We start from the raw sequence: 24,100 nt of genomic DNA on the forward strand, positions 1-24,100 counted from the left end.
TTTACTCAAGTACAAGACCTGAGTCCTTCTACTTTTACTCAAGTACAAGACCTGAGTACTTCTACTTTTACTCAAGTACAAGATCTGAGTACTTCTACTTTTACTCAAGTACAAGATCTGAGTACTTCTACTTTTACTGAAGTACAAGACCTGAGTACTTCTACTTTTACTCAAGTACAAGATCTGAGTACTTCTACTTTTACTGAAGTACAAGACCTGAGTACTTCTACTTTTACTCAAGTACAAGATATGAGTACTTCTACTTTTACTCAAGTACAAGATCTGAGTACTTCTACTTTTACTCAAGTACAAGACCTGATTCCTTCTACTTTTACTCAAGTACAAGACCTGAGTACTTCTACTTTTACTCAAGTACAAGATCTGAGTACTTCTACTTTTACTCAAGTACAAGATCTGAGTACTTCTACTTTTACTCAAGTACAAGACCTGAGTACTTCTACTTTTACTCAAGTACAAGATCTGAGTACTTCTACTTTTACTGAAGTACAAGACCTGAGTACTTCTAGTTTTACTCAAGTACAAGATCTGAGTACTTCTACTTTTACTCAAGTTAAAGGTCTAAGTACTTCTATTTTTACTCAAGTACCACATCTGAATACTTCTACTTTTACTCAAGTACAAGATCTGAATACTTCTACTTTTACTCAAGTACAAGATCTGAGTACTTCTACTTTTACTCAAGTACCACATCTGAATACTTCTACTTTTACTCAAGTACAAGATCTGAATACTTCTACTTTTACTCAAGTACAAGATCTGAGTACTTCTACTTTTACTCAAGTACAAGATCTGAGTACTTCTACTTTTGCTAAAATTACAAGACCTGAGTACTTCTACTTTTACTCAAGTACCAGATCTGAGTACTTCCACTTTTACTCAAGTACAAGATCTGAGTACTTCTACTTTTACTCATCACAAGATCTGAGTACTTCTACTTTTACTCAAGTACAAGACCTGAGTACTTCTACCTTTACTCAAGTACAAGACCTGAGTACTTCTACTTTTACTCAAGTACAAGATCTGAGTACCTCTACTTTTACTCAAGTACAAGATCTGAGTACTTCTACTTTTACTCATCACAAGATCTGAGTACTTCTACTTTTACTCAAGTACAAGACCTGAGTACTTCTACTTTTACTCAAGTACAAGATCTGAGTACTTCTACTTTATAATAAAACCACGCACAGATAAAGCCAAAACTATTCAGATAAGCTTCCTTTCAAGCTTGTTGGTGTTGCTTAAGTCTTTCGTTTTTTGTAAAGCACTTTGAATTGCCTTGCCTTGCCTTGCCTTGCCTAAGTTGCCTTGCCTTGCCTAAGTTGCCTTGCCTAAGTTGCCTTGCCTAAGTTGCCTTGCCTAAGTTGCCTTGCCTAAGTTGCCTTGCCTAAGTTGCCTTGCCTAAGTTGCCTTGCCTAAGTTGCCTTGCCTAAGTTGCCTTGCCTAAGTTGCCTTGCCTAAGTTGCCTTGCCTTGCCTAAGTTGCCTTGCCTTGCCTAAGTTGTGTTGTCGATAAAGAAAGGTTCCTATGTTAGGATTTGGAGAGTAGATGTTTTTGGCTGAGTCTTCTGTTTCCTTTTCCAAAGTTCCTCTTCAGCTAAACGAATGGAAACGGATGGAAATGGAAAGACTGGAGCAGGAATATTCAGGGTCTTATTCAGGGTTTTCTGGCCTCACTTAACTGAAGTCAGCACAGTGACTGGAGTCGGCACGGTGGCTGGAGTCGGCACGGTGGCTGGAGTCGGCACGTGGCTGGAGTCGGCACGGTGGCTGGAGTCGGCACGGTGACTGGAGTCGGCACGGTGGCTGGAGTCGGCACGGTGGCTGGAGTCGGCACGGTGGCTGGAGTCAGCACGGTGGCTGGAGTCAGCACAGTGACTGGAGTCAGCACACTGACTGGAGTCAGCACGGTGGCTGGAGTCAGCACAGTGACTGGAGTCAGCACAGTGGCTGGAGTCAGCTCGGTGACTGGAGTCAGCACAGTGGCTGGAGTCAGCACACTGACTGGAGTCAGCACGGTGGCTGGAGTCAGCACAGTGACTGGAGTCAGCACAGTGGCTGGAGTCAGCACAGTGACTGGAGTCAGCACAGTGGCTGGAGTCAGCACGGTGGCTGGAGTCAGCACGGTGGCTGGAGTCAGCACGGTGGCTGGAGTCAGCACACTGACTGGAGTCAGCACGGTGGCTGGAGTCAGCACACTGACTGGAGTCCAAAATTAGAGGTATGGGAAGGATTTCAAAGTATTGGAAGGTTTTCAAAGAGTGTTTACCAGTTTGTTTGGGTAGCGTAGCACCACAGGCTGCACTGGGAGTCCTGGTATGAAAGCACCTGAGAAAAAAAAGAGAGGAAGGAGGTGAGATATATATACTTCTCGCATATATGATAAGCAAATAACATTGTTTTTATGTGATTTTAGGCAGAGATGGCAAAAGTACACGCTTCCTTTACTCAAGTAGAAGTTCAGATACTCGTGTTTAAAATGGTGAAAGTAGAAGTATGGACTAAACTTCTTTACTCAAGTCAAAGTAAAGGCTTTGAAATGTACTTCAGTAAAAAGTATCCATAGCTAGCAGCTGCTTTAAAGAGTACCTGACCTCCCTTTATATTAATAGAACAATAATGGTTGCACACGGTTGCACATTTACATATTTGACTGATAGAGCAGCATAACCTGATGGAGGTGAGTTGAATATTAACTCTTATTCTGGCTTTGTCTTGTTCTCACAAACTCATGTGGTTCTTAAACTGCCTAATGCATATTTTAAAGAGTACTCTCCTGCTGATGTTCAGGTGTATATCAGTGTGTAGTGTCTCTACTTTAAAGAGTCCTCTCCTGATGATGTTCAGGTGTATATCAGTATGTAGTGTCTCTACTTTAAAGAGTCCTCTCCTGCTGATGTTCAGGTGTATATCAGTGTGTAGTGTCTCTACTTTAAAGAGTCCTCTCCTGCTGATGTTCAGGTGTATATCAGTATGTAGTGTCTCTACTTTAAAGAGTCCTCTCCAGCTGATGTTCAGGTGTATATCAGTATGTAGTGTCTCTACTTTAAAGAGTCCTCTCCACCTGATGTTCAGGTGTATATCAGTATGTAGTGTCTCTACTTTAAAGAGTCCTCTCCTGCTGATGTTCAGGTGTATATCAGTATGTAGTGTCTCTACTTTAAAGAGTCCTCTCCAGCTGATGTTCAGGTGTATATCAGTATGTAGTGTCTCTACTTTAAAGAGTCCTCTCCTGCTGATGTTCAGGTGTATATCAGTGTGCAGTGAAGACAGGGTGCGGCTAACTCCCGCTGAAACACCTTTAAAGGAGGTGCAGGTAGAAAACATGTTAAACAGGAATAACATGAACTCTGAGCTTTTCAAAGAGGAACTGCCATCGTCATGGATACATTTGATATTCAAATTTGGCTTCAAATATTGTTCAAGCTGCACATGAGAACATCAAAGTGAACAATGTGACTATAGTGAGGGGTCTGCTCTATTAAAAGGCTTTTAGATTAGGCAAAGCGACTGGAGGTTGCTGCACGTTATATACAAACACACACACACACACACACACACTCATTCACACCCTCTTTGACCAGGTACACACACACACACACACTCATTCTCACACACACACACACTCATTCTCTCACACACACACACACACACACACACAGGGACGTGCACAGAGGCTATTGCTCTCAACTGGAAAAAGCCCCCCCCCCCCCCGAAAAAAAGACCTTTTGAAAAATGTTCGCTTTGCTGTCCATATCATTAAAATATCTAATGTTAGTAACTATTAAAGAAAAAATGGGGACAATCCTGTTTTAATGTAGTTTGACCTTTGTAACTGCTCGGCAGGAGAGGACTCTTTAAAGTAGAGACACTACATACTGATATACACCTGAACATCAGCAGGAGAGGACTCTTTAAAGTAGAGACACTACATACTGATATACACCTGAACATCAGCAGGAGAGGACTCTTTAAAGTAGAGACACTACATACTGATATACACCTGACCATCAGCAGGAGAGGACTCTTTAAAGTAGAGACACTACATACTGATATACACCTGAACATCAGCAGGAGAGGACTCTTTAAAGTAGAGACACTACATACTGATATACACCTGAACATCAGCAGGAGAGGACTCTTTAAAGTAGAGACACTACATACTGATATACACCTGAACATCAGCAGGAGAGGACTCTTTAAAGTAGAGACACTGCATACTGATATACACCTGAACATCAGCAGGAGAGGACTCTTTAAAGTAGAGACACTACATACTGATATACACCTGAACATCAGCAGGAGAGGACTCTTTAAAGTAGAGACACTACATACTGATATACACCTGAACATCAGCAGGAGAGGACTTTTTAAAGTAGCAACACTACATACTGATATACACCTGAACATCAGCAGGAGAGGACTCTTTAAAGTAGAGACACTACGTACTGATATACACCTGAACATCAGCTGGAGAGGACTCTTTAAAGTAGAGACACTTCATACTGATATACACCTGAACATCAGCAGGAGAGGACTCTTTAAAGTAGAGACACTACACACTGATATACACCTGATAAAAACAGGGCTTCTAACTAATTAGGCTACCTTAAATAAACTCACTACTTAAAGGTGGGGTAGGTAAGTTTGAGAAACCGGCTCGAGATCGCTAGAATTTGAAAATACACAACCGGAGAAAATCGGCCACTTCCTCACAGAGCCCCTCCCCCAACACACACGAACGCGCACATGACCAATGAGGGCACGAGATAAGTCTGTGCCCCGATGGAAGGCTGACAGGCAGGTAGGCCATCCAGTCCGTTTAGCCGTACTTTTTACAGTATTACGGCTTCTACAGATGACGTTTTTTTATTGATTTTTTGTCAAAGCACTTCAGATATTCATTGCTATCGGGATGTTCAGAGCATTCCATGGAATATAACAAGTGTATCTCGAGCCGGTTTCTGAAACGTACCTACCCCGCCTTTAATGAAACCAGTTCAATACGCATTATTCTTATTCTTATCATTCTTTATGAGCGCAGTGACGGTAAGCTATCTAATTACTTATTTATTTAGAATCCCAGAACTTAGTAACAGAGATGGTGAAACTAAAGTAGAGACATGGCAGAAATCCTACAATGAAGCGGGACAGTGAAGTGTTCTCCGTGAGAGGGCGATCAAGAGAAGACAGTGAGGGAGGTTACAGATGAAAAGACACAGAAAGACAGAAGCATAATAACAAGTATATTTAGGTGTTTTTTTTGTAAATAACCGACGGTGTCAAGAGGAAGTTAAGTCCCCTGGTTTGTCCCCTATACTCTAACGCCAGGCAGGCATTTGGTGTGATCACCATAGGCCAGGGGTAGCCAACACGTTGCCCCTGCGGGCACTCATTCGCCCGCGGAGCATATTCTAAAAATAGCTCGCCAAGCAAATCCAAAATGTATAAAATACACAAAACAAAAAAGGAAATGTAATTAAAAGAATCTACCCTATGCATAAACGAAACCTAAATCACAGCGAACTCTATCTACTTACTACAACTCTATATCTATCTAACACCCCTCCTCCCCCCACCCCCACAATGAATATCGACCAATCACGTTCTTGCTTGATTTGCGGGACCAGCGTTGCAGTCGGGAAGAAAAGCAATGTGGCTGATTTTCCTTCTGGCAGAATCTACACAACACATCAGCCCCATTGAACAGCCTAGTGTGCCAGCCTATACAGCCAGGGGCGGCGCCAGGGGGTATCTAGGAGTTGCTATAGCAACTCCAACAATTGGCCTAGCAACGGCTTAGCAACCCCATTGTTTTGATATGAAAATGTATCATATTTATACACATTCTCGCAGCCCGCGAGAATGTGTATAAATATGATACATTTTCGCGGGATCTATCAGGGGCGGGTCGTTGTAATTTACTGTGAACTGTTACTTGGCTAATTCTCAGTAGATCGAAAATGGAAACATTTCTCACAGTCACAAGTCAGCGTAAACGACCGCGATCTCCAACGGAGCCGGTCCAGCTGGACAACCCTGCTATCCACAAGGATCCCGATGTTCACTATGAAAACCGGGAGGATTGGGACCACGAAGAACAGGTGCCCCCGCCAACTGACCCGCTGCACCCGCAGCAACAGGACCAGCAGTGCTCCTCTCCGCACCGTGATGATCCACTGCCCTCATTTCCTCCACCCTGCTCTCTGCAGAGCTCCACTCCAGAATATACCAATTCTGCTAGTCAGTGCTTCTCAGACACAGCGTCTCACCCTTTGAGCATCTCGGCAGAAATGAGCAGTCGCTCCTCTCAGTTACAAATGGTCATTTTAAATTAATCAAGAATGTGTTGTATTTTCCGACATGGCGCATTGTTCGAGGCGTGCTGACAGTGAGATCTAACACGGGGAATTGTGAATGAGGAGAAGAGAACTGAGGAGGAGGAGGAGGAGGAGGAGGAGGAGGAATTTAGGCAATGTTGTTGGTGGGAGTTAGGAAGAGACCGCCCCTTCCAGGTGTGTATGTGTGTGTGTGTGTGTGTGTGTGTGTGTGTGTGTGTGTGTGTGTGTGTGTGTGTGTGTGTGTGTGTGTGTGTGTGTGTGTGTGTGTGTGTGTGTGTGTGTGTGTGTGTGTGTGTGTGTGTGTGTGTGTGTGTGTGTGTGTGTGTGTGTGTGTGTGTGTGTGTGTGTGTGTGTGTGTGTGTGTGTGTGTGTGTCACGTGAAAGTCATGAGTGTTACACTATTGATTGGTTCTGTAAATAAGGAGAACGTTTTCGACATTGAAGGCTTGAGTGATCTTGAATAGCGGTGAACGCTACAATATGAACAGGCTCGTGCTTGGCCCATGGTATTTGTTGTTTATTTTAAAAATTAACTAGCAACGCCGTGCTGTCATATAGCAACTGCTCAGCTACTGCAGCAAAAAAATCCTGGCGCCGCCCATGTAGACAGCACATGAGGGGCAGAGCTTTACTCTGTGTTGTAACTTGCATATTGCACCTGACGCACACACATGGCGTAATCTCCACTGGGGACAGGGGGGGGGGGGACATGTCCCCCGCACTTTTCGAAATCCCGTTTGTGTCCCCCCACTTTACAAATATGTTTATTTTATTTTTTTAACGCAAGCCGTCATCGCCACGGAGGAGCACACAGCCTCTGAGAGAGAGAGAGAGAGAGATATCTATTTAATATAAAGTAAGTAATCATTCCAATGTGTACTATAGGACAGTACCAAAAACTGTTTACAAGGGGAATGATCAGTAACATATGCATAAAGAAAAAGAGAGAATGCAAACTAGGTAACATAAGATACGAATAAACAAGTTTAAATTATTTGTTATTGGATGTGATCATATTCTAAAGATGTTTGGATCATTGAAAAGTATACAGCTCCCTTTCATCTGAGTGTAGAGAGCTCTATCCATAAATTCATGTTGTGCTCAAAGTGCACCAGATTGATGCATTTCACTTCAACATTTTAAAAAACATCTTCCCGGGGGTGCATGCCCCAGGACCCCCCTAAAGGAGGTGAGGCCCCCCTGGAGGATGTGAGGCCCCCCCTAGAGGATGTGAGGTCCCCCCTGGAGGATGTGAGGCCCCCCCTGGAGGATGTGAGGCCCCCCCTAGAGGATGTGAGGTCCCCCCTGGAGGATGTGAGGCCCCCCCTGGAGGATGTGAGGTCCCCCCTAGAGGATGTGAGGCCCCCCCTGGAGGAGGTGAGGTCCCCCCTAGAGGAGGTGAGGCCCCCCCTAGAGGATGTGAGGTCCCCCCTGGAGGAGGTGAGGCCCCCCCTAGAGGATGTGAGGGCCCCCCTGGAGGATGTGAGGGCCCCCCTGGAGGAGGTGAGGGCCCCCCTAGAGGATGTGAGGCCCACCCTAGAGGATGTGAGGCCCCCCCTAGAGGATGTGAGGTCCCCCCTGGAGGAGGTGACGCCCCCCCTGGAGGAGGTGACGCCCCCCCTGGAGGAGGTGAGGCCCCCCCTGGAGGAGGTGAGGCCCCCCCTGGAGGATGTGAGGCCCCCCCCTAGAGGATGTGAGGCCCACCCTATGGGAGGTGAGGTCCCCCCTAGAGGATGTGAGGCCCACTCTAGAGGATGTGAGGTCCCCCCTAGAGGAGGTGAGGCCCCCCCTAGAGGATGTGAGGCCCCCCCTAGAGGATGTGAGGCCCACCCTATGGGAGGTGAGGTCCCCCCTGGAGGATGTGAGGCCCCCCTAGAGGATGTGAGGCCCCCCCTAGAGGATGTGAGGCCCCCCTAGAGGATGTGAGGCCCCCCTAGAGGAGGTGAGGTCCCCCCTGGAGGAGGTGAGGTCCCCCCTGGAGGAGGTGAGGTCCCCCCTGGAGGATGTGAGGCCCCCCCCCCTAGAGAATGTGAGGCCCCCCCTAGAGAATGTGAGGCCCCCCCTAGAGGATGTGAGGCCCACCCTAGAGGATGTGAGGGCCCCCCTGGAGGAGGTGAGGCCCCCCCTGGAGGAGGTGAGGCCCCCCCTGGAGGATGTGAGGCCCCCCCTAGAGGATGTGAGGCCCCCCCCTAGAGGATGTGAGGCCCCCCCCTAGAGGATGTGAGGCCCCCCCTAGAGGATGTGAGGCCCACCCTAGAGGATGTGAGGTCCCCCCTGGAGGAGGTGACGCCCCCCCTGGAGGAGGTGAGGCCCCCCCTGGAGGATGTGAGGCCCCCCCTAGAGGATGTGAGGCCCCCCCCTAGAGGATGTGAGGCCCACCCTAGAGGATGTGAGGCCCCCCCTAGAGGATGTGAGGTCCCCCCTGGAGGAGGTGACGCCCCCCCTGGAGGAGGTGAGGCCCCCCCTGGAGGAGGTGAGGCCCCCCCTGGAGGAGGTGAGGCCCCCCCTGGAGGAGGTGAGGCCCCCCCTGGAGGAGGTGAGGCCCCCCCTGGAGGATGTGAGGCCCCCCCCTAGAGGATGTGAGGCCCCCCCTAGAGGATGTGAGGCCCACCCCCAAATAAAGCAGGTTAAATTAATTAAATTGCAAACATGTTATTTGAGTAAACACAGCAAACAGGTCCCACAGAGACAACCAGCACACAAAGGTTAAAGGTCAGCGTATAATAATGTTAAAATGTGCTAAATATATACACTGCAAACAACTAAAACAAGGAGTAAAAGTAGCCTCATCCTAAAAAAGCTTGGTGGCCCCTGCCATAGGCCACAGCCATATGAGGCCGGACTCGGAGGGCTGTCCTTTGCTTCCAGCTGATTGTACACACAGTCACGTGACTGGGGGCAGGTGGCAGCGCTGACACGGTGGGTTTCCCGCAGTGGGCTCGTCGTGTTGATTCGGCCACAACAGAAAGCAAAACAAACTCTCGCTCTCTCCAGAGGGGCAGGTCAGACAACAATGGCAAATGGGCTGTTGTCCGGGCAACAATAGCCCCTACTTGTGCACATCCCTGCACACACACACACACACACACACACACACACACACACACACACACACACACACACACACACACACACACACACACACACACACACACACACACACACACACACACACACACACACACACACACACACACACACACACACACACACACACACACACACACACACACACACACACACACACACACACACACACACACACACACACACACACACACACACACACACACACACACACACACACACACACACACTCTCTTTGACCAGGTACGTACACACCAGTGACGTGCGGTGAGGTTTATGGCTGGTGAGGCACGGACTCTTTCAGAGTCAGATTTACAAATATTATATTTTGACCGTAATCGAAATTCGGTTATTTTGAAAAGCTGTTTTAGTCTGAAGCTTCGATTCATTTCAAACAGACCGTTCAACAAAAGGATACCCAATATCTAAACATTGGATTGTTCTTTCTTAGTAAGATCCCATGTTCATTACAATGGTGGTCTCACCTTGACTTGAAGATGAAGTCCATGCTCTCCTTCTGGACAACAATCTCTATTACTTGTTTGTAAAAGTCCTCCTTATCTTCCTCTAGTTTCAAAAGTCTAGCTTGTTGTTTGCGTACCGTCTCTGCGTAGAATAACAGTAGCAACAAGGACCTGTGGGCTCACGTGCGCCCCCTGCAGTGCGGCAGAGGCTATGGCTGCCTCCCCTGGTGCTTTTTTCATTGCCGTTGTACGATGAGAGCAGCGAGCCTAAATATCATATATACGTGAAATAAGTTCTTTAGAGACTGGATGGCGAGGACACATGTAATAAAGGGATCTACAAACATTACATTGGTGACATACAGTGAGATGGTGCAGGCATGCGCTCAGGGCCGCTTTCCAGCCAGTTACGGCCCGTCCACACTACAGCGTCGACAGCGTCGAAAACTCCAATCTGCCCATTCGCTTTCAACGGGGTGACGTCACGTTGCCTCGCTTTTTCGCCGAACTGAATTGTGGGTAGCAGAGCGGTCCGTCTCCGCCGTCAGAAGTTGAACAATGTTCAACTTCTGACGCCGGAGACGCCGGAGTAGCCAGCGCCAGCCAATCAAATCCCGTTTCTGAGAATCTGACAGCTGAAGCCGTAGCCAATCAAACCGCGTCTAAGCTGGGAGAGATATCCCGCCGTTCATTTCTATATTTCAAAAAAAGTCGGAGGAGAAACTAACTATCGCCGTAGCAACCACCCGGTTCTGTATGACCAGCCCCTCTTCACCTACCGGGACACAAACCGGAGGAACCAGCATGGAGGGAGGTGGCAGAGACAGTGGGGGAAACTGGTAGGGTTTCGCCTGTTTGGGGAGTTTATATATATATATATATATATATATATATATATATTGCTCGCATAAAATCCCCGGGGTTTTTGCTTTGTATGTCGGGGGCGGGAGATTCATGTGATTGGTTGTTGGTCGTGTTGCTTGAATAAAATCCCCAAGCTCCAGACACGCCCAGCTCCAAGATGTCTTTGAAGCTGTAGTGTGGACGCTCCGTGACTGTGGGCTTACGAGAGGCAGAGCTCGTCCCTGCCTCTCTCCTCATCGCTACCCGTAGTTGTAGCGGAGCTCGTCAAATTTGCTGATTTTAACTATAAAAAGCGATTGGAATCAAACAGAAATCACATTTACAACACAGATCAGTGGAGACATTTTATTATTATTACTATTTAGTCTTTCTTTAGTTGTTTTTCCGTTACATTGGAGTATGACAGGTGAGACTCTGCCTGCCCTGCCTGCACGTCGCTGGTACACACACACAGACACACACACACACACGTCCACAGCCTCTTTGACCAGGTATACACACACACCACATACAAACACCACACACACAGTCTCTTTGACCAGGTGCACACACACACATATACGCGCACACACACGTCCACAGCCTCTTTGACCAGGTACACACACAGCCTCTTTGACCAGGTACACACACAGCCTCTTTGACCAGGTACACACACAGCCTCTTTGACCAGGTACACACACAGCCTCTTTGACCAGGTACACACACAGCCTCTTTGACCAGGTACACACACACACACACACACACACACACACACACACACACACACACACACACACACACACACACACACACACACACACACACACACACACACACACACACACACACACACACACACACACACACACACACACACACACACACACACACACACACACACACACACACACACACACACACACACACACACACACACACACACACACACACACACACACACACACACACACACACACACACACACACACACACACACACACACACACACACACACACACACACACACACACAGTGACCAACAGGGCTTACTGGGAATTGCAGAATGCCAGACTGGAAGAAAGGGGATTAAACAGAGCAGGAAGGGAACAATGGGACACCGGATGTGAGCAGAAAGACAAAACCCCCAAACAGATACCAGCCCTGTTGATGTGCCTCTGAGCAAGAAACTGAACCCAACACCGCTGGGAATGAAATGATCACACAGCTATTTATTAACGCAGACACACCCTCGACTTGAAATTACAAAGAACCACAAACCAGATACTGCTGGGTTGGATTGTTATCGTGTCCAGCTCACATGCTTCGCTATCCGAAAACAACTTGGAGTCCCGGTCCAAGCTGAATTTTAAATGCTTCCTAAATGCAGTAATTAACCACAAAAAGACCTTCAAGGTGCCCAACTTTGCACATTTTCAGGCGTATATCCCAGTCTGCTCTGATTGGATAGCTGGCCGGCTCTGCTGTGATTGGTCAACCGCTTGGAAAACATAAATGCATGTTTTTAGTCAAATTTCACGCCAACGAAGTCAATCTACATAAGGAAGGACAACAAACACAATTTCCCCCACCTGGTTAAATGATGTTGAAATCAGAAGAGCTGTGGAGTACAAATACTTAGTTGCTGTACTTAAGTACATGTTTCTGGTATCAGTACTTTACTCCACGACTTGTTTTTCTGACGAGTTACTTCGACTTCTCACATGTTGAACACAAATACCTGTACTTTCTACTTCTTACATGTTGAACACAAATACCTGTACTTTCTACTTCTTACATGTTGAACACAAATACCTGTACTTTCTACTTCTTACATGTTGAACACAAATACCTGTACTTTCTACTTCTTACATGTTGAACTCAAATACCTGTACTTTCTACTTCTCACATGTTGAACCCAAATACCTGTACTTTCTACTTCTCTCATGTTGAACCCAAATACCTGTACTTTCTACTTCTCACATGTTGAACACAAATACCTGTACTTTCTACTTCTCACATGTTGAACCCAAATACCTGTACTTTCTACTTCTTACATGTTGAACCCAAATACCTGTACTTTCTACTTCTTACATGTTGAACCCAAATACCTGTACTTTCTACTTCTCACATGTTGAACACAAATACCTGTACTTTCTACTTCTCACATGTTGAACCCAAATACCTGTACTTTCTACTTCTCACATGTTGAACACAAATACCTGTACTTTCTACTTCTTACATGTTGAACCCAACCTGTACTTTCTACTTCTCACATGTTGAACCCAAATACCTGTACTTTCTACTTCCTACATGTTGAACCCAAATACCTGTACTTTCTACTTCTTACATGTTGAACCCAACCTGTACTTTCTACTTCTTACATGTTGAACCCAAATACCTGTACTTTCTACTTCTTACATGTTGAACCCAAATACCTGTACTTTCTACTTCTCTCATGTTGAACCCAAATACCTGTACTTTCTACTTCTCTCATGTTGAACCCAAATACCTGTACTTTCTACTTCTCACATGTTGAACACAAATACCTGTACTTTCTACTTCTTACATGTTGAACCCAAATACCTGTACTTTCTACTTCTTACATGTTGAACCCAACCTGTACTTTCTACTTCTTACATGTTGAACCCAAATACCTGTACTTTCTACTTCTTACATGTTGAACCCAAATACCTGTACTTTCTACTTCTCTCATGTTGAACCCAAATACCTGTACTTTCTACTTCTCTCATGTTGAACCCAAATACCTGTACTTTCTACTTCTCTCATGTTGAACTCAAATACCTGTACTTTCTACTTCTCACATGTTGAACACAAATACCTGTACTTTCTACTTCTCACATGTTGAACCCAAATACCTGTACTTTCTACTTCTTACATGTTGAACTCAAATACCTGTACTTTCTACTTCTCACATGTTGAACTCAAATACCTGTACTTTCTACTTCTTACATGTTGAACTCAAATACCTGTACTTTCTACTTCTCACATGTTGAACTCAAATACCTGTACTTTCTACTTCCTACATGTTGAACCCAAATACCTGTACTTTATACTTCTTACATGTTGAACTCAAATACCTGTACTTTCTACTTCTCACATGTTGAACTCAAATACCTGTACTTTCTACTTCTTACACCCGGGGAGCAATGGGAGTGGGGGGGAAGGGGGTTGTCTGGTGCCTTGCTCAAGGGCACCACGGCAGGGCAGGAGGTGAACTGGGACCTCTCCAAGTAGCAGTCCACACTCCATGTTCAGGTCTGGCCGGGGACTTGAACCGGCGACCCTACGGCTCCCATTCCAAGCCCCTACTGTCTGAGCCACTGCCGGTAGTTATGGGTACTTTTTCCTTAAGTACATTTCGAAGCCCACACTTCTTTACTTTGACTTGAATAAAGAAGTTCAGTCAGTACTTCTACTTCTACCAGAGTATTTTTAGAATGTGTTTACTTTTGCCATCTCTTGAAATCAGAACGGGTTTGAACACATACCAGCTTTGTACAAGATGAGCCCCGACCGGTTGGTGCACGTTCCCTCTGGGAATATCATGATCTGAAACGAGTACATGTCACACATCAGAGTACATACACACACAATGTGGATCTCACGCATTATTTTGAACCTGACATCAAATCAAGTTTTATTTATATCGCGCATTTATAAACGATGTGTGGTGGAGCCAAAGTGCTGTACATAAAATAAAGATAGCCTACAGTCGAGACACTTTACAGCAAATATTACAGCACTGACCCTCTGTCCTCAGACCCTCTGTCCTCAGACCCTCTGTCCTCAGACCGTCTGTCCTCAGACCCTCTGTCCTCAGACCCTCTGTCCTCAGACCCTCTGTCCTTAGACCCTCTGTCCTCAGACCCTCTGTCCTTAGACCCTGTCCTTAGACCCTCTGTCCTTAAGCCCTCTGTCCTCAGACCCTCTGTCCTCAGACCCTCTGTCCTTAGTCCCTCTATCCTTAGACCCTCTGACTTTAGACCCTCTGTCCTCAGACCGTCTGTCCTCAGACCCTCTGTCCTCAGACCCTCTGTCCTTAGACCCTCACATCGTACAAGGAAACACTTCCAGAGAAACCCCACAGTTTAAAGGGAACATGGAGAAACCTCAGGGAGAGCAGCAGAGGAGGGATCCCTCTCCCAGGACGTGCAATAGATGCCGTGTGTAAATCCAAGAGATAATACATGTTACAGCGGATAGACCGAATGTTAGGAAGTGTCTGTAATGAGAAGATGGATCCACGAGGATGTCAACAGTCCTGAGGAAGACCAGCTGTTCTGTGTACAGTAACATGGTTGTTACCCTGGTTTTCTGTTGTTTTTTAAAATGTTGAGTTTTATTGTCTCGTGGTTTTACATTTGTTTTTTGATCGGTTTTGTCTAAATGTATTTCTGCAGCTTTCTATATATGTATCGATGTTGGTCAACTCTAAATGTGCTGTATAAATAAAGTTGCATTGATTACCTGAGGCCACTCCCCTCCAGAATTGGCTCTCCTCTTGATCTCCTCCACAGTCTTTCTTCTGGAGGCTTGATCCGAGCGAAACACGAACACCGGCCTGATGTAGCTGATCAGAGCTGGAGGAACATTGCAGACGTCAGAACAAGAGAGGAGACACACGGCAGAGCCAGAGACCGAAAGGAAACTTGGCTGCCAACAACAAGATCTGAGCACTTCGACTTCGACTTATTTTGTATGCATGCTTCTTAGTAAACATTTAGCTGTCTTTGGCTCTTTTCTGCTGTAACAAAAGTAAAGTTCCCCTCTGTGGGACGAGTAGAGGTGTTCTGATCCTGATGGGAAAATAGTGAGTGTCCTCTTCCACTCTCAGAGTAGCATGCTAACAAAGGTATCAACTGTAGCTGTGAACATGACAGGATGCTTGATTACCTAGAAGAGCATCAGGACTGTTTGAGGCAGGTGATAGCTATGTGATGAACATGATGATTCAGCCTCTATGGAGAGAGACATCAAGCATGCTCATTTCTGACGTGGAGCTAATCTGAAGTAAACTTTGATACTGCTTTCTGTTCCTCCATCTTGAGACTGTGTAACTCCCTCTCTTGGATATCAGCATGTGAAGGACACTGCTCAGGAACTAGTCTCTGTATGTGATGACTCCTTCCATTCTGGAGAGGATCACAGACACATGGATCCTGAGGCTGAAGCTCAAGCCGGGGACCAGAGATTATTAACATTTTAAGTATTCAGAAAAAGATTTTGATATTTTGAGAAAAAGTCATAATTTTGATATTTTGAGAAAAAAATCCTAATTTTAAGATTTTGAGAAAAAGTAATAATTTTTGAGGAAAAGTCCGAATTTAGAGAAAAAAATCATCATTTTGAAGGAAAAAATAATCATAATTTTGAGAAAAGGTCAGAATTTTGAGATTTTGAGGGAAAAAAATCATAATTTTTGAGATTTTGAGAAAAAGTAATAATTTTTGAGGAAAAGTCCGAATTTAGAGAAAAAAATCATCATTTTGAAGGAAAAAAAAATCATAATTTTGAGAAAAGGTCAGAATTTTGAGATTTTGAGGGAAAAAATCATAATTTTTGAGATTTTGAGAAAAAGTCAGAATTTGGAGAAAAAAAGTCAGAATTTGAGAAAAAGTCAGAATTTTGAGAAAAAAAGTCAGAATTTTTGAGATTATTTTGTTCATGGCCGGATGTATGATTACAAGAACCGGCAGTCCTCCATCTTGTGACTGTGTGACTCCCTCTCTGGGATATCAGCATGTGAAGGACACTGCTCAGGAACTAGTCTCTGTATGTGATGACTCCCTCCCTTCAGGAGAGGACCACAGACACACGGACCCTGAGGCTGAAGCTCAAGCCCATGAGTGATATTTTTCTAACAGATTCTGAAAATGGAGAATCACTCACTTCCCCAGACGGGAATGCTCCTGCTCTCCAGTTTGGTGACGATGGAGCACATGTTCATGGTGACCGGGATGGCATCGAAGTAAGAGGAGTGAGGGGCCATCGTGAGAATTGGAACTTCTGAAGGTTTCGCTCGCTCTCCTTTCACTTTTATCCAATGGAAACCTACACAAAACCACAAGGCCCGCATGAGGGCTCGAAGACACACATCTACAAACCTGAGGAGCATAAGGTATAAAGAAAGCGCAGTTAGACGGCATGAAGTTGACTTGATTGTGTTCTGGTTTTATGTTTCAGTATTGGTAAGCAACTGTGACTGAAAGGATATTTACTTCTTATGGTTATTTCATTTTTAGAATATTATATGTCGCCGTGTAACTTTGGCTCAACAATTTCCTTCGGGATAAATAAAGTCCTATCTTATCTTGTAAGGATGTTCTTTAAAAAGTTCAGGTGTTTAATATGTCATAGTATAATTTAAACACTTTATACACACACACACACACACACACACACACACACACACCTTCTCCACCACGGCTGAGGCTCCATGATATAATCGGAGCGTCCCATGGAGGCTATGAAGGCGAAGGGCCAGGCCAGAAACATGAGGGAGGAGACGAGCAGCAGCCGAACGGGAAACACGGTGACCGACATCAGGAAAATCTGCAGAGAGAGAAAGACAGATAATGTTTATTCTATTCCTCCACCTTGTGACTGTGTAGCTCCCTCTCTGGGATATCAGCATGTGAAGGACACTGCTCAGGAACTAGCTGATGCTCTGTATGTGGGAGGCGTGTGGCGCAGTGGGCCTTCACCCCAAAGTGCTCCCGTGGGGATTGCCCACAGTATTGAGTATGTAAGTCGCTTTTGATAAAAGCGTCTAACAAGTGACACGTCATGTGATGACTACTTCCAGATTTTGAGGAAAATTCAGGATTCATTTTTTTGAGAAAAAGTCCGACATTTTTTGATTTTCCGCAAAAAGCCAACATTTTGAGAAAAAACTATTTTGTGCATGACAGGATGTCACAAGATGGAGGAATACCGGTTCCCTCTCTTGTAGGGCTGCTCAATTCCTCATATTTTAAATCGCGATTACTATTATGGCTTGCACCGATTACGAAAACAACGTAATCGAAATAAAACGATTATTTTTTTATTATTATTATTACTTTTTTTTCTATATATTTTTTTTTTTTTTTTTGGATTAAACTTAAAGTTAAGGATAATCAACTGTTAAAAACATACTGTTCAAATGTTTTTTCTCCAATAAATTAATGTTTTCAAAGTAAATGGATAATCGTTTTTAATAATCGTGATATAAATTATTGACCCAGTGGAATGTGTTGAATATGTTTTACCAAAATGTTGGCTCTATGTTAAGGAGTGTTCAGGTTGCACTGCAACATGTTTGTTGATCTTGTTTATTGGTATTTATTATTTTGATATTATTTATTTAAATGTAGACATGAATGTATAATGTGTTTTATTTTGTATTGGTTTTTCAGTTGATTACCCTGAACGTATATTCAACAGTTAAAAAGTTCACATTTGTATTTGTTTTAAAGTACAATAAATGGATGTTTTCAAAGTCAATGAATAATCGCATTTAATAATCGCAATTACAATTATTAATCGAGCAGCCCTCCTCTCTTGGATATCAGCATGTGAAGGACACTGCTCAGGAACTAGCTGATGCTCTGTATGTGATGACTCCTTCCATTCAGGAGAGGATCACAGATACACGGATCCTGAGGCTGAAGCGGGACCAGTGAGATTTTTCAAACAGATATCAAAAGTGTCCTATCTTGAAAACTGTCTTCTCTCCGTCACCATGTGTCCCCGGTGTGTCAGGAGACGCAAAGTGTCAGGACATAAACCCCTCTCTCTTTTCCTCCGTACCCACATCTCTAGAAACGGGGGAACAACGGAGCTGATCCAGATTTGCTTCCGATATGATGTAATATCTGAAATGTGGGCGGGCTTTAGACCCACGGGCCAATCAGAAACGTTGCTATCGGAAACAATGCATGATATGGCGTTTCATCACAGCAACATTTAGCGGAGTTTCTTTTCTTTTTTTAAACTGACCCAGAATCAGCACTTTAGTAACAGGGCTGAAACAGAGGGATATGAGGGATGTCTTATGGCGCGTTTCCACTGCAGGCCTCGCTCGGTTTGGTTAGGCCTCATTAGGCCCGGCTCACTTTTATGCTGCGCTTCCATTACAATTTAGGAACTGGGGTAGTTACTATAGTAACGCAGTGTAGGCGGAGCCATGACGTCATCTTCAATGAGAGCCCCAGAAAAACAACACAGCCGTTAGCTGTTAGCCCTCAGAGCTCACAGCTCCTCATATCTGTTCAGAAACTACACAGAAGTGAAACCAGTCCAAACCACAGACTGCCTGTGTCATGGAGAATACAGTCGCTGCTTTTTTTATGTCTGTAGGCCGTTGTTGTGAGTGTGGACGGTCGGAGCATATATAACGTTAGCTTAGCCGATCTCCATTCAGAAAACACGCATTTTAAAAGGTTTCTCTGCCGTCTGTCTGCAGACTCAAAGCATTAACTCATGGTTCTTACTAACCGGTATCAGTGTGTTGTTACTTCGGCATCATTTTGAAACGTGTATTACAATTAAATCACGGTCACATATGTTCATCTTGTTGTAGCTGTAGCCCCTTGCCTTGATTCTCTCTCTAGTTTAGCATGCTCAGCCCGACTCAGCCCGGTTGTTCCTGGCCCGAGAACCACGATTTGATGGGGCCAGAAAAACTGTGAATTAGGACCCGCTAGCCGGTACCAGGCCAAGTGGAAACGCAACCAAAAACAGGCCCCGCTCGGCACGCTTAACGCGAGCTCCCCGCTGCAGTGGAAGCGCGCCGTAAAATGCATTATCTGTTTGGTATTTTGAGCAAAACACTTCATACACATGTTTATATATATTTGGATTTATCTGAAAACTATAATATATGCCTACAATTGTATAATAGGAGACCTTTAATGTTCTGCAGAGAGACAGAGACAGATATTGAAGAGCACATTGCGATCATTCCACTTCACCTACTACACACACACCATCCTTCAACATCTCTAGCATTCAGTACATTCCTATTAGAGGAGGGGGGGGGCGTCCACAGGAAGGAACAGCAGGACCTCATCACACACGGGTTATACTGGTTAGGGACTGCAGCTGAACCCCCGGAGCTAACCGCCTTAAAGGTCGCCTGTTATACAAAATCCACTCTCCATGTCTCTTCCACATCAACATGTGTCCCCTCTTCTTCATGTCTCTTCTACATCAACATGTGTCCCCTCTTCTCATGTCTCTTCTACATCAACATGTGTCCCCTCTTCTCATGTCTCTTCTACATCAACATGTGTCCCCTCTTCTCCATGTCTCTTCTACATCAACATGTGTCCCCTCTTCTCATGTCTCTTCTACATCAACATGTGTCCCCTCTTCTCATGTCTCTTCTACATCAACATGTGTCCCCTCTTCTCCATGTCTCTCCTACATCAACATGTGTCCCCTCTTCTTCACGTCTCTCCTACATCAACATGTGTCCCCTCTTCTTCATGTCTCTTCTACATCAACATGTGTCGCCTCTTCTCCATGTCTCTTCGACATCAACATGTGTCCCCTCTTCTTCATGTCTCTTCTACATCAACATGTGTCCCCTCTTCTCCGTGTCTCTTCTACATCAACATGTGTCCCCTCTTCTCCGGTCTCTTCTACATCAACATGTGTCCTCTCTTCTTCATGTCTCTTCTACATCAACATGTGTCCCCTCTTCTCCATGTCTCTCCTACATCAACATGTGTCCCCTCTTCTTCATGTCTCTTCTACATCAACATGTGTCCCCTCTTCTTCATGTCTCTTCTACATCAACATGTGTCCCCTCTTCTTCATGTCTCTTCTACATCAACATGTGTCCCCTCTTCTTCATGTCTCTCTCTACATCAACATGTGTCCCCTCTTCTTCATGTCTCTTCTACATCAACATGTGTCCCCTCTTCTTCATGTCTCTTCTACATCAACATGTGTCCCCTCTTCTCCATGTCTCTTCCTACATCAACATGTGTCCCCTCTTCTTCATGTCTCTTCTACATCAACATGTGTCCCCTCTTCTTCAGTCTCTTCTACATCAACATGTGTCCCCTCTTCTTCATGTCTCTTCTACATCAACATGTGTCCCCTCTTCTTCATGTCTCTTCTACATCAACATGTGTCCCCTCTTCTCATGTCTCTTCTACATCAACATGTGTCCCCTCTTCTTCATGTCTCTTCTAACATCAACATGTGTCCCCTCTTCTTCATGTCTCTTCTACATCAACATGTGTCCCCTCTTCTTCACTGTCTCCTCTACATCAACATGTGTCCCCTCTTCTTCATGTCTCTTCTACATCAACATGTGTCCCCTCTTCTTCACGTCTCTTCTACATCAACATGTGTCCCCTCTTCTTCATGTCTCCTTCTACATCAACATGTGTCCCCTCTTCTTCATGTCTCTTCTAACATCAACATGTGTCCCCTCTTCTTCATGTCTCTTCTACATCAACATGGTCCCCTCTTCTCCATGTCTCTTCTACATCAACATGTGTCCCCTATTCTCCATGTCTCTTCTACATCAACATGTGTCCCCTCTTCTTCACGTCTCTTCTACATCAACATGTGTCCCCTCTTCTTCATGTCTCTTCTACATCAACATGTGTCCCCTCTTCTTCATGTCTCTTCTACATCAACATGTGTCCCCTCTTCTTCACGTCTCTTCTACATCAACATGTGTCCCCTCTTCTTCACTGTCTCCTCTACATCAACATGTGTCCCCTCTTCTTCATGTCTCTTCAACATCAACATGTGTCCCCTCTTCTTCATGTCTCTTCTACATCAACATGTGTCCCCTATTCTCCATGTCTCTTCTACATCACCATGTGTCCCCTCTTCTTCATGTCTCTTCCACATCAACATGTGTCCCCTCTTCTCCATGTCTCTTCCACATCAACATGTGTCCCCTCTTCTCCATGTCTCTTCCACATCAACATGTGTCCCCTCTTCTCCATGTCTCTTCTACATCACCATGTGTCCCTCTTCTCCATGTCTCTTCTACATCACCATGTGTCCCCTCTTCTTCGTGTCTCTCCTACATCAACATGTGTCCCCTCTTCTTCATGTCTCTCCTACATCAACATGTGTCCCCTCTTCTTCATGTCTCTCCTACATCAACATGTGTCCCCTCTTCTTCACGTCTCCTCTACATCAACATGTGTCCCCTCTTCTTCACGTCTCCTCTACATCAACATGTGTCCCCTCTTCTTCACGTCTCTTCTACATCAACATGTGTCCCCTCTTCTTCATGTCTCTTCTACATCAACATGTGTCCCCTCTTCTTCATGTCTCTTCTACATCAACATGTGTCCCCTCTTCTTCATGTCTCCTTCTACATCAACATGTGTCCCCCTCTTCTTCATGTCTCTTCTACATCAACATGTGTCCCCTCTTCTTCACGTCTCTTCTACATCAACATGTGTCCCCTCTTCTTCATGTCTCTTCTACATCAACATGTGTCCCCTCTTCTTCATGTCTCTCCTACATCAACATGTGTCCCCTCTTCTTCACGTCTCTTCTACATCAACATGTGTCCCCTCTTCTCCATGTCTCTTCTACATCAACATGTGTCCCCTCTTCTTCATGTCTCTCCTACATCAACATGTGTCCCCTCTTCTTCACGTCTCTTCTACATCAACATGTGTCCCCTCTTCTTCATGTCTCTTCTACATCAACATGTGTCCCCTCTTCTTCATGTCTCTTCTACATCAACATGTGTCCCCTCTTCTTCATGTCTCTTCTACATCAACATGTGTCCCCTCTTCTTCATGTCTCTTCTACATCAACATGTGTCCCCTCTTCTTCATGTCTCTTCTACATCAACATGTGTCCCCTCTTCTTCATGTCTCTTCTACATCAACATGTGTCCCCTCTTCTTCATGTCTCCTTCTACATCAACATGTGTCCCCTCTTCTTCATGTCTCTCTACATCAACATGTGTCCCTCTTCTTCATGTCTCTTCTACATCAACATGTGTCCCCTCTTCTTCATGTCTCTTCTACATCAACATGTGTCCCCTCTTCTCAGTCTCTTCTACATCAACATGTGTCCCCTCTTCTTCATGTCTCTTCTACATCAACATGTGTCCCCTCTTCTTCACGTCTCTTCTACATCAACATGTGTCCCCTCTTCTTCATGTCTCTTCTACATCAACATGTGTCCCCTCTTCTTCACTATCTCTTCTACATCAACATGTGTCCCCTCTTCTTCATGTCTCTTCAACATCAACATGTGTCCCCTCTTCTTCATGTCTCTTCTACATCAACATGTGTCCCCTATTCTCCATGTCTCTTCTACATCAACATGTGTCCCCTCTTCTTCACGTCTCTTCTACATCAACATGTGTCCCCTCTTCTTCACGTCTCTTCTACATCAACATGTGTCCCCTCTTCTTCACGTCTCCTCTACATCAACATGTGTCCCCTCTTCTTCACGTCTCTTCTACATCAACATGTGTCCCCTCTTATTCATGTCTCTTCTACATGAACATGTGTCTCCTCTTCTTCATGTCTCTTCTACATCAACATGTGTCCCCTCTTCTTCATCAACGTGTGTCCCCTCTTCTTCATGTCTCTTCTACATCAACATGTGTCTCCTCTTCTTCATGTCTCTTCTACATCAACATGTGTCCCCTCTTCTTCATCAACGTGTGTCCCCTCTTCTTCATGTCTCTTCTACATAAACACGTGTCCCCTCTTCTTCATGTCTCTTCTACATCAACACGTGTCCCCTCTTCTTCATGTCTCTTCTACATCAACATGTGTCCCCTCTTCTTCATGTCTCTTCTACATCAACATGTGTCCCCTCTTCTTCTGTCTCTTCTACATCAACATGTGTCCCCTCTTCTTCATGTCTCTTCTACATCAACATGTGTCCCCTCTTCTTCATGTCTCTTCTACATCAACATGTGTCCCCTCTTCTTCATGTCTCTTCTACATCAACATGTGTCCCCTCTTCTCCATGTCTCTTCTACATCAACATGTGTCCCCTCTTCTTCATGTCTCTTCTACATCAACATGTGTCCCCTCTTCTCCATGTCTCTTCTACATCAACATGTGTCCCCTCTTCTTCATGTCTCTTCTACATCAACATGTGTCCCCTCTTCTTCATGTCTCTTCTACATCAACATGTGTCCCCTCTTCTTCCCTGTCTCTTCTACATCAACATGTGTCCCCTCTTCTCATGTCTCTTCTACATCAACATGTGTCCCCTCTTCTTCATGTCTCTTCTACATCAACATGTGTCCCCTCTTCTTCATGTCCTTCTACATCAACATGTGTCCCCTCTCTCCATGTCTCTTCTACATCAACATGTGTCCCCTCTTCTC

The 24,100-nt window shown here is 45.0% G+C and overlaps 1 protein-coding gene across 1 annotated transcript in view; it reads right to left on the reverse strand.

The window, feature by feature from the left end:
- The window catches only part of LOC117443440 (lysophosphatidylcholine acyltransferase 1-like), a 78,996-nt gene that overhangs the window by 30,110 nt on the left and 24,786 nt on the right, over nucleotides 1-24,100 (reverse strand). The window contains exons 2-6 of the mRNA XM_034079426.1: nucleotides 17,186-17,325; nucleotides 16,663-16,877; nucleotides 15,241-15,353; nucleotides 14,262-14,322; nucleotides 2,287-2,345 (exon numbers count right to left, since the gene is read on the reverse strand). Of these exons, the coding sequence (XP_033935317.1) occupies nucleotides 2,287-2,345; nucleotides 14,262-14,322; nucleotides 15,241-15,353; nucleotides 16,663-16,877; nucleotides 17,186-17,325 (588 nt within the window). The remainder of the gene's footprint in view (nucleotides 1-2,286; nucleotides 2,346-14,261; nucleotides 14,323-15,240; nucleotides 15,354-16,662; nucleotides 16,878-17,185; nucleotides 17,326-24,100) is intronic.

Source organism: Pseudochaenichthys georgianus, unplaced genomic scaffold (genome assembly GCF_902827115.2).
Source record: "Pseudochaenichthys georgianus unplaced genomic scaffold, fPseGeo1.2 scaffold_613_arrow_ctg1, whole genome shotgun sequence".
Lineage (NCBI taxonomy): Eukaryota > Metazoa > Chordata > Actinopteri > Perciformes > Channichthyidae > Pseudochaenichthys > Pseudochaenichthys georgianus.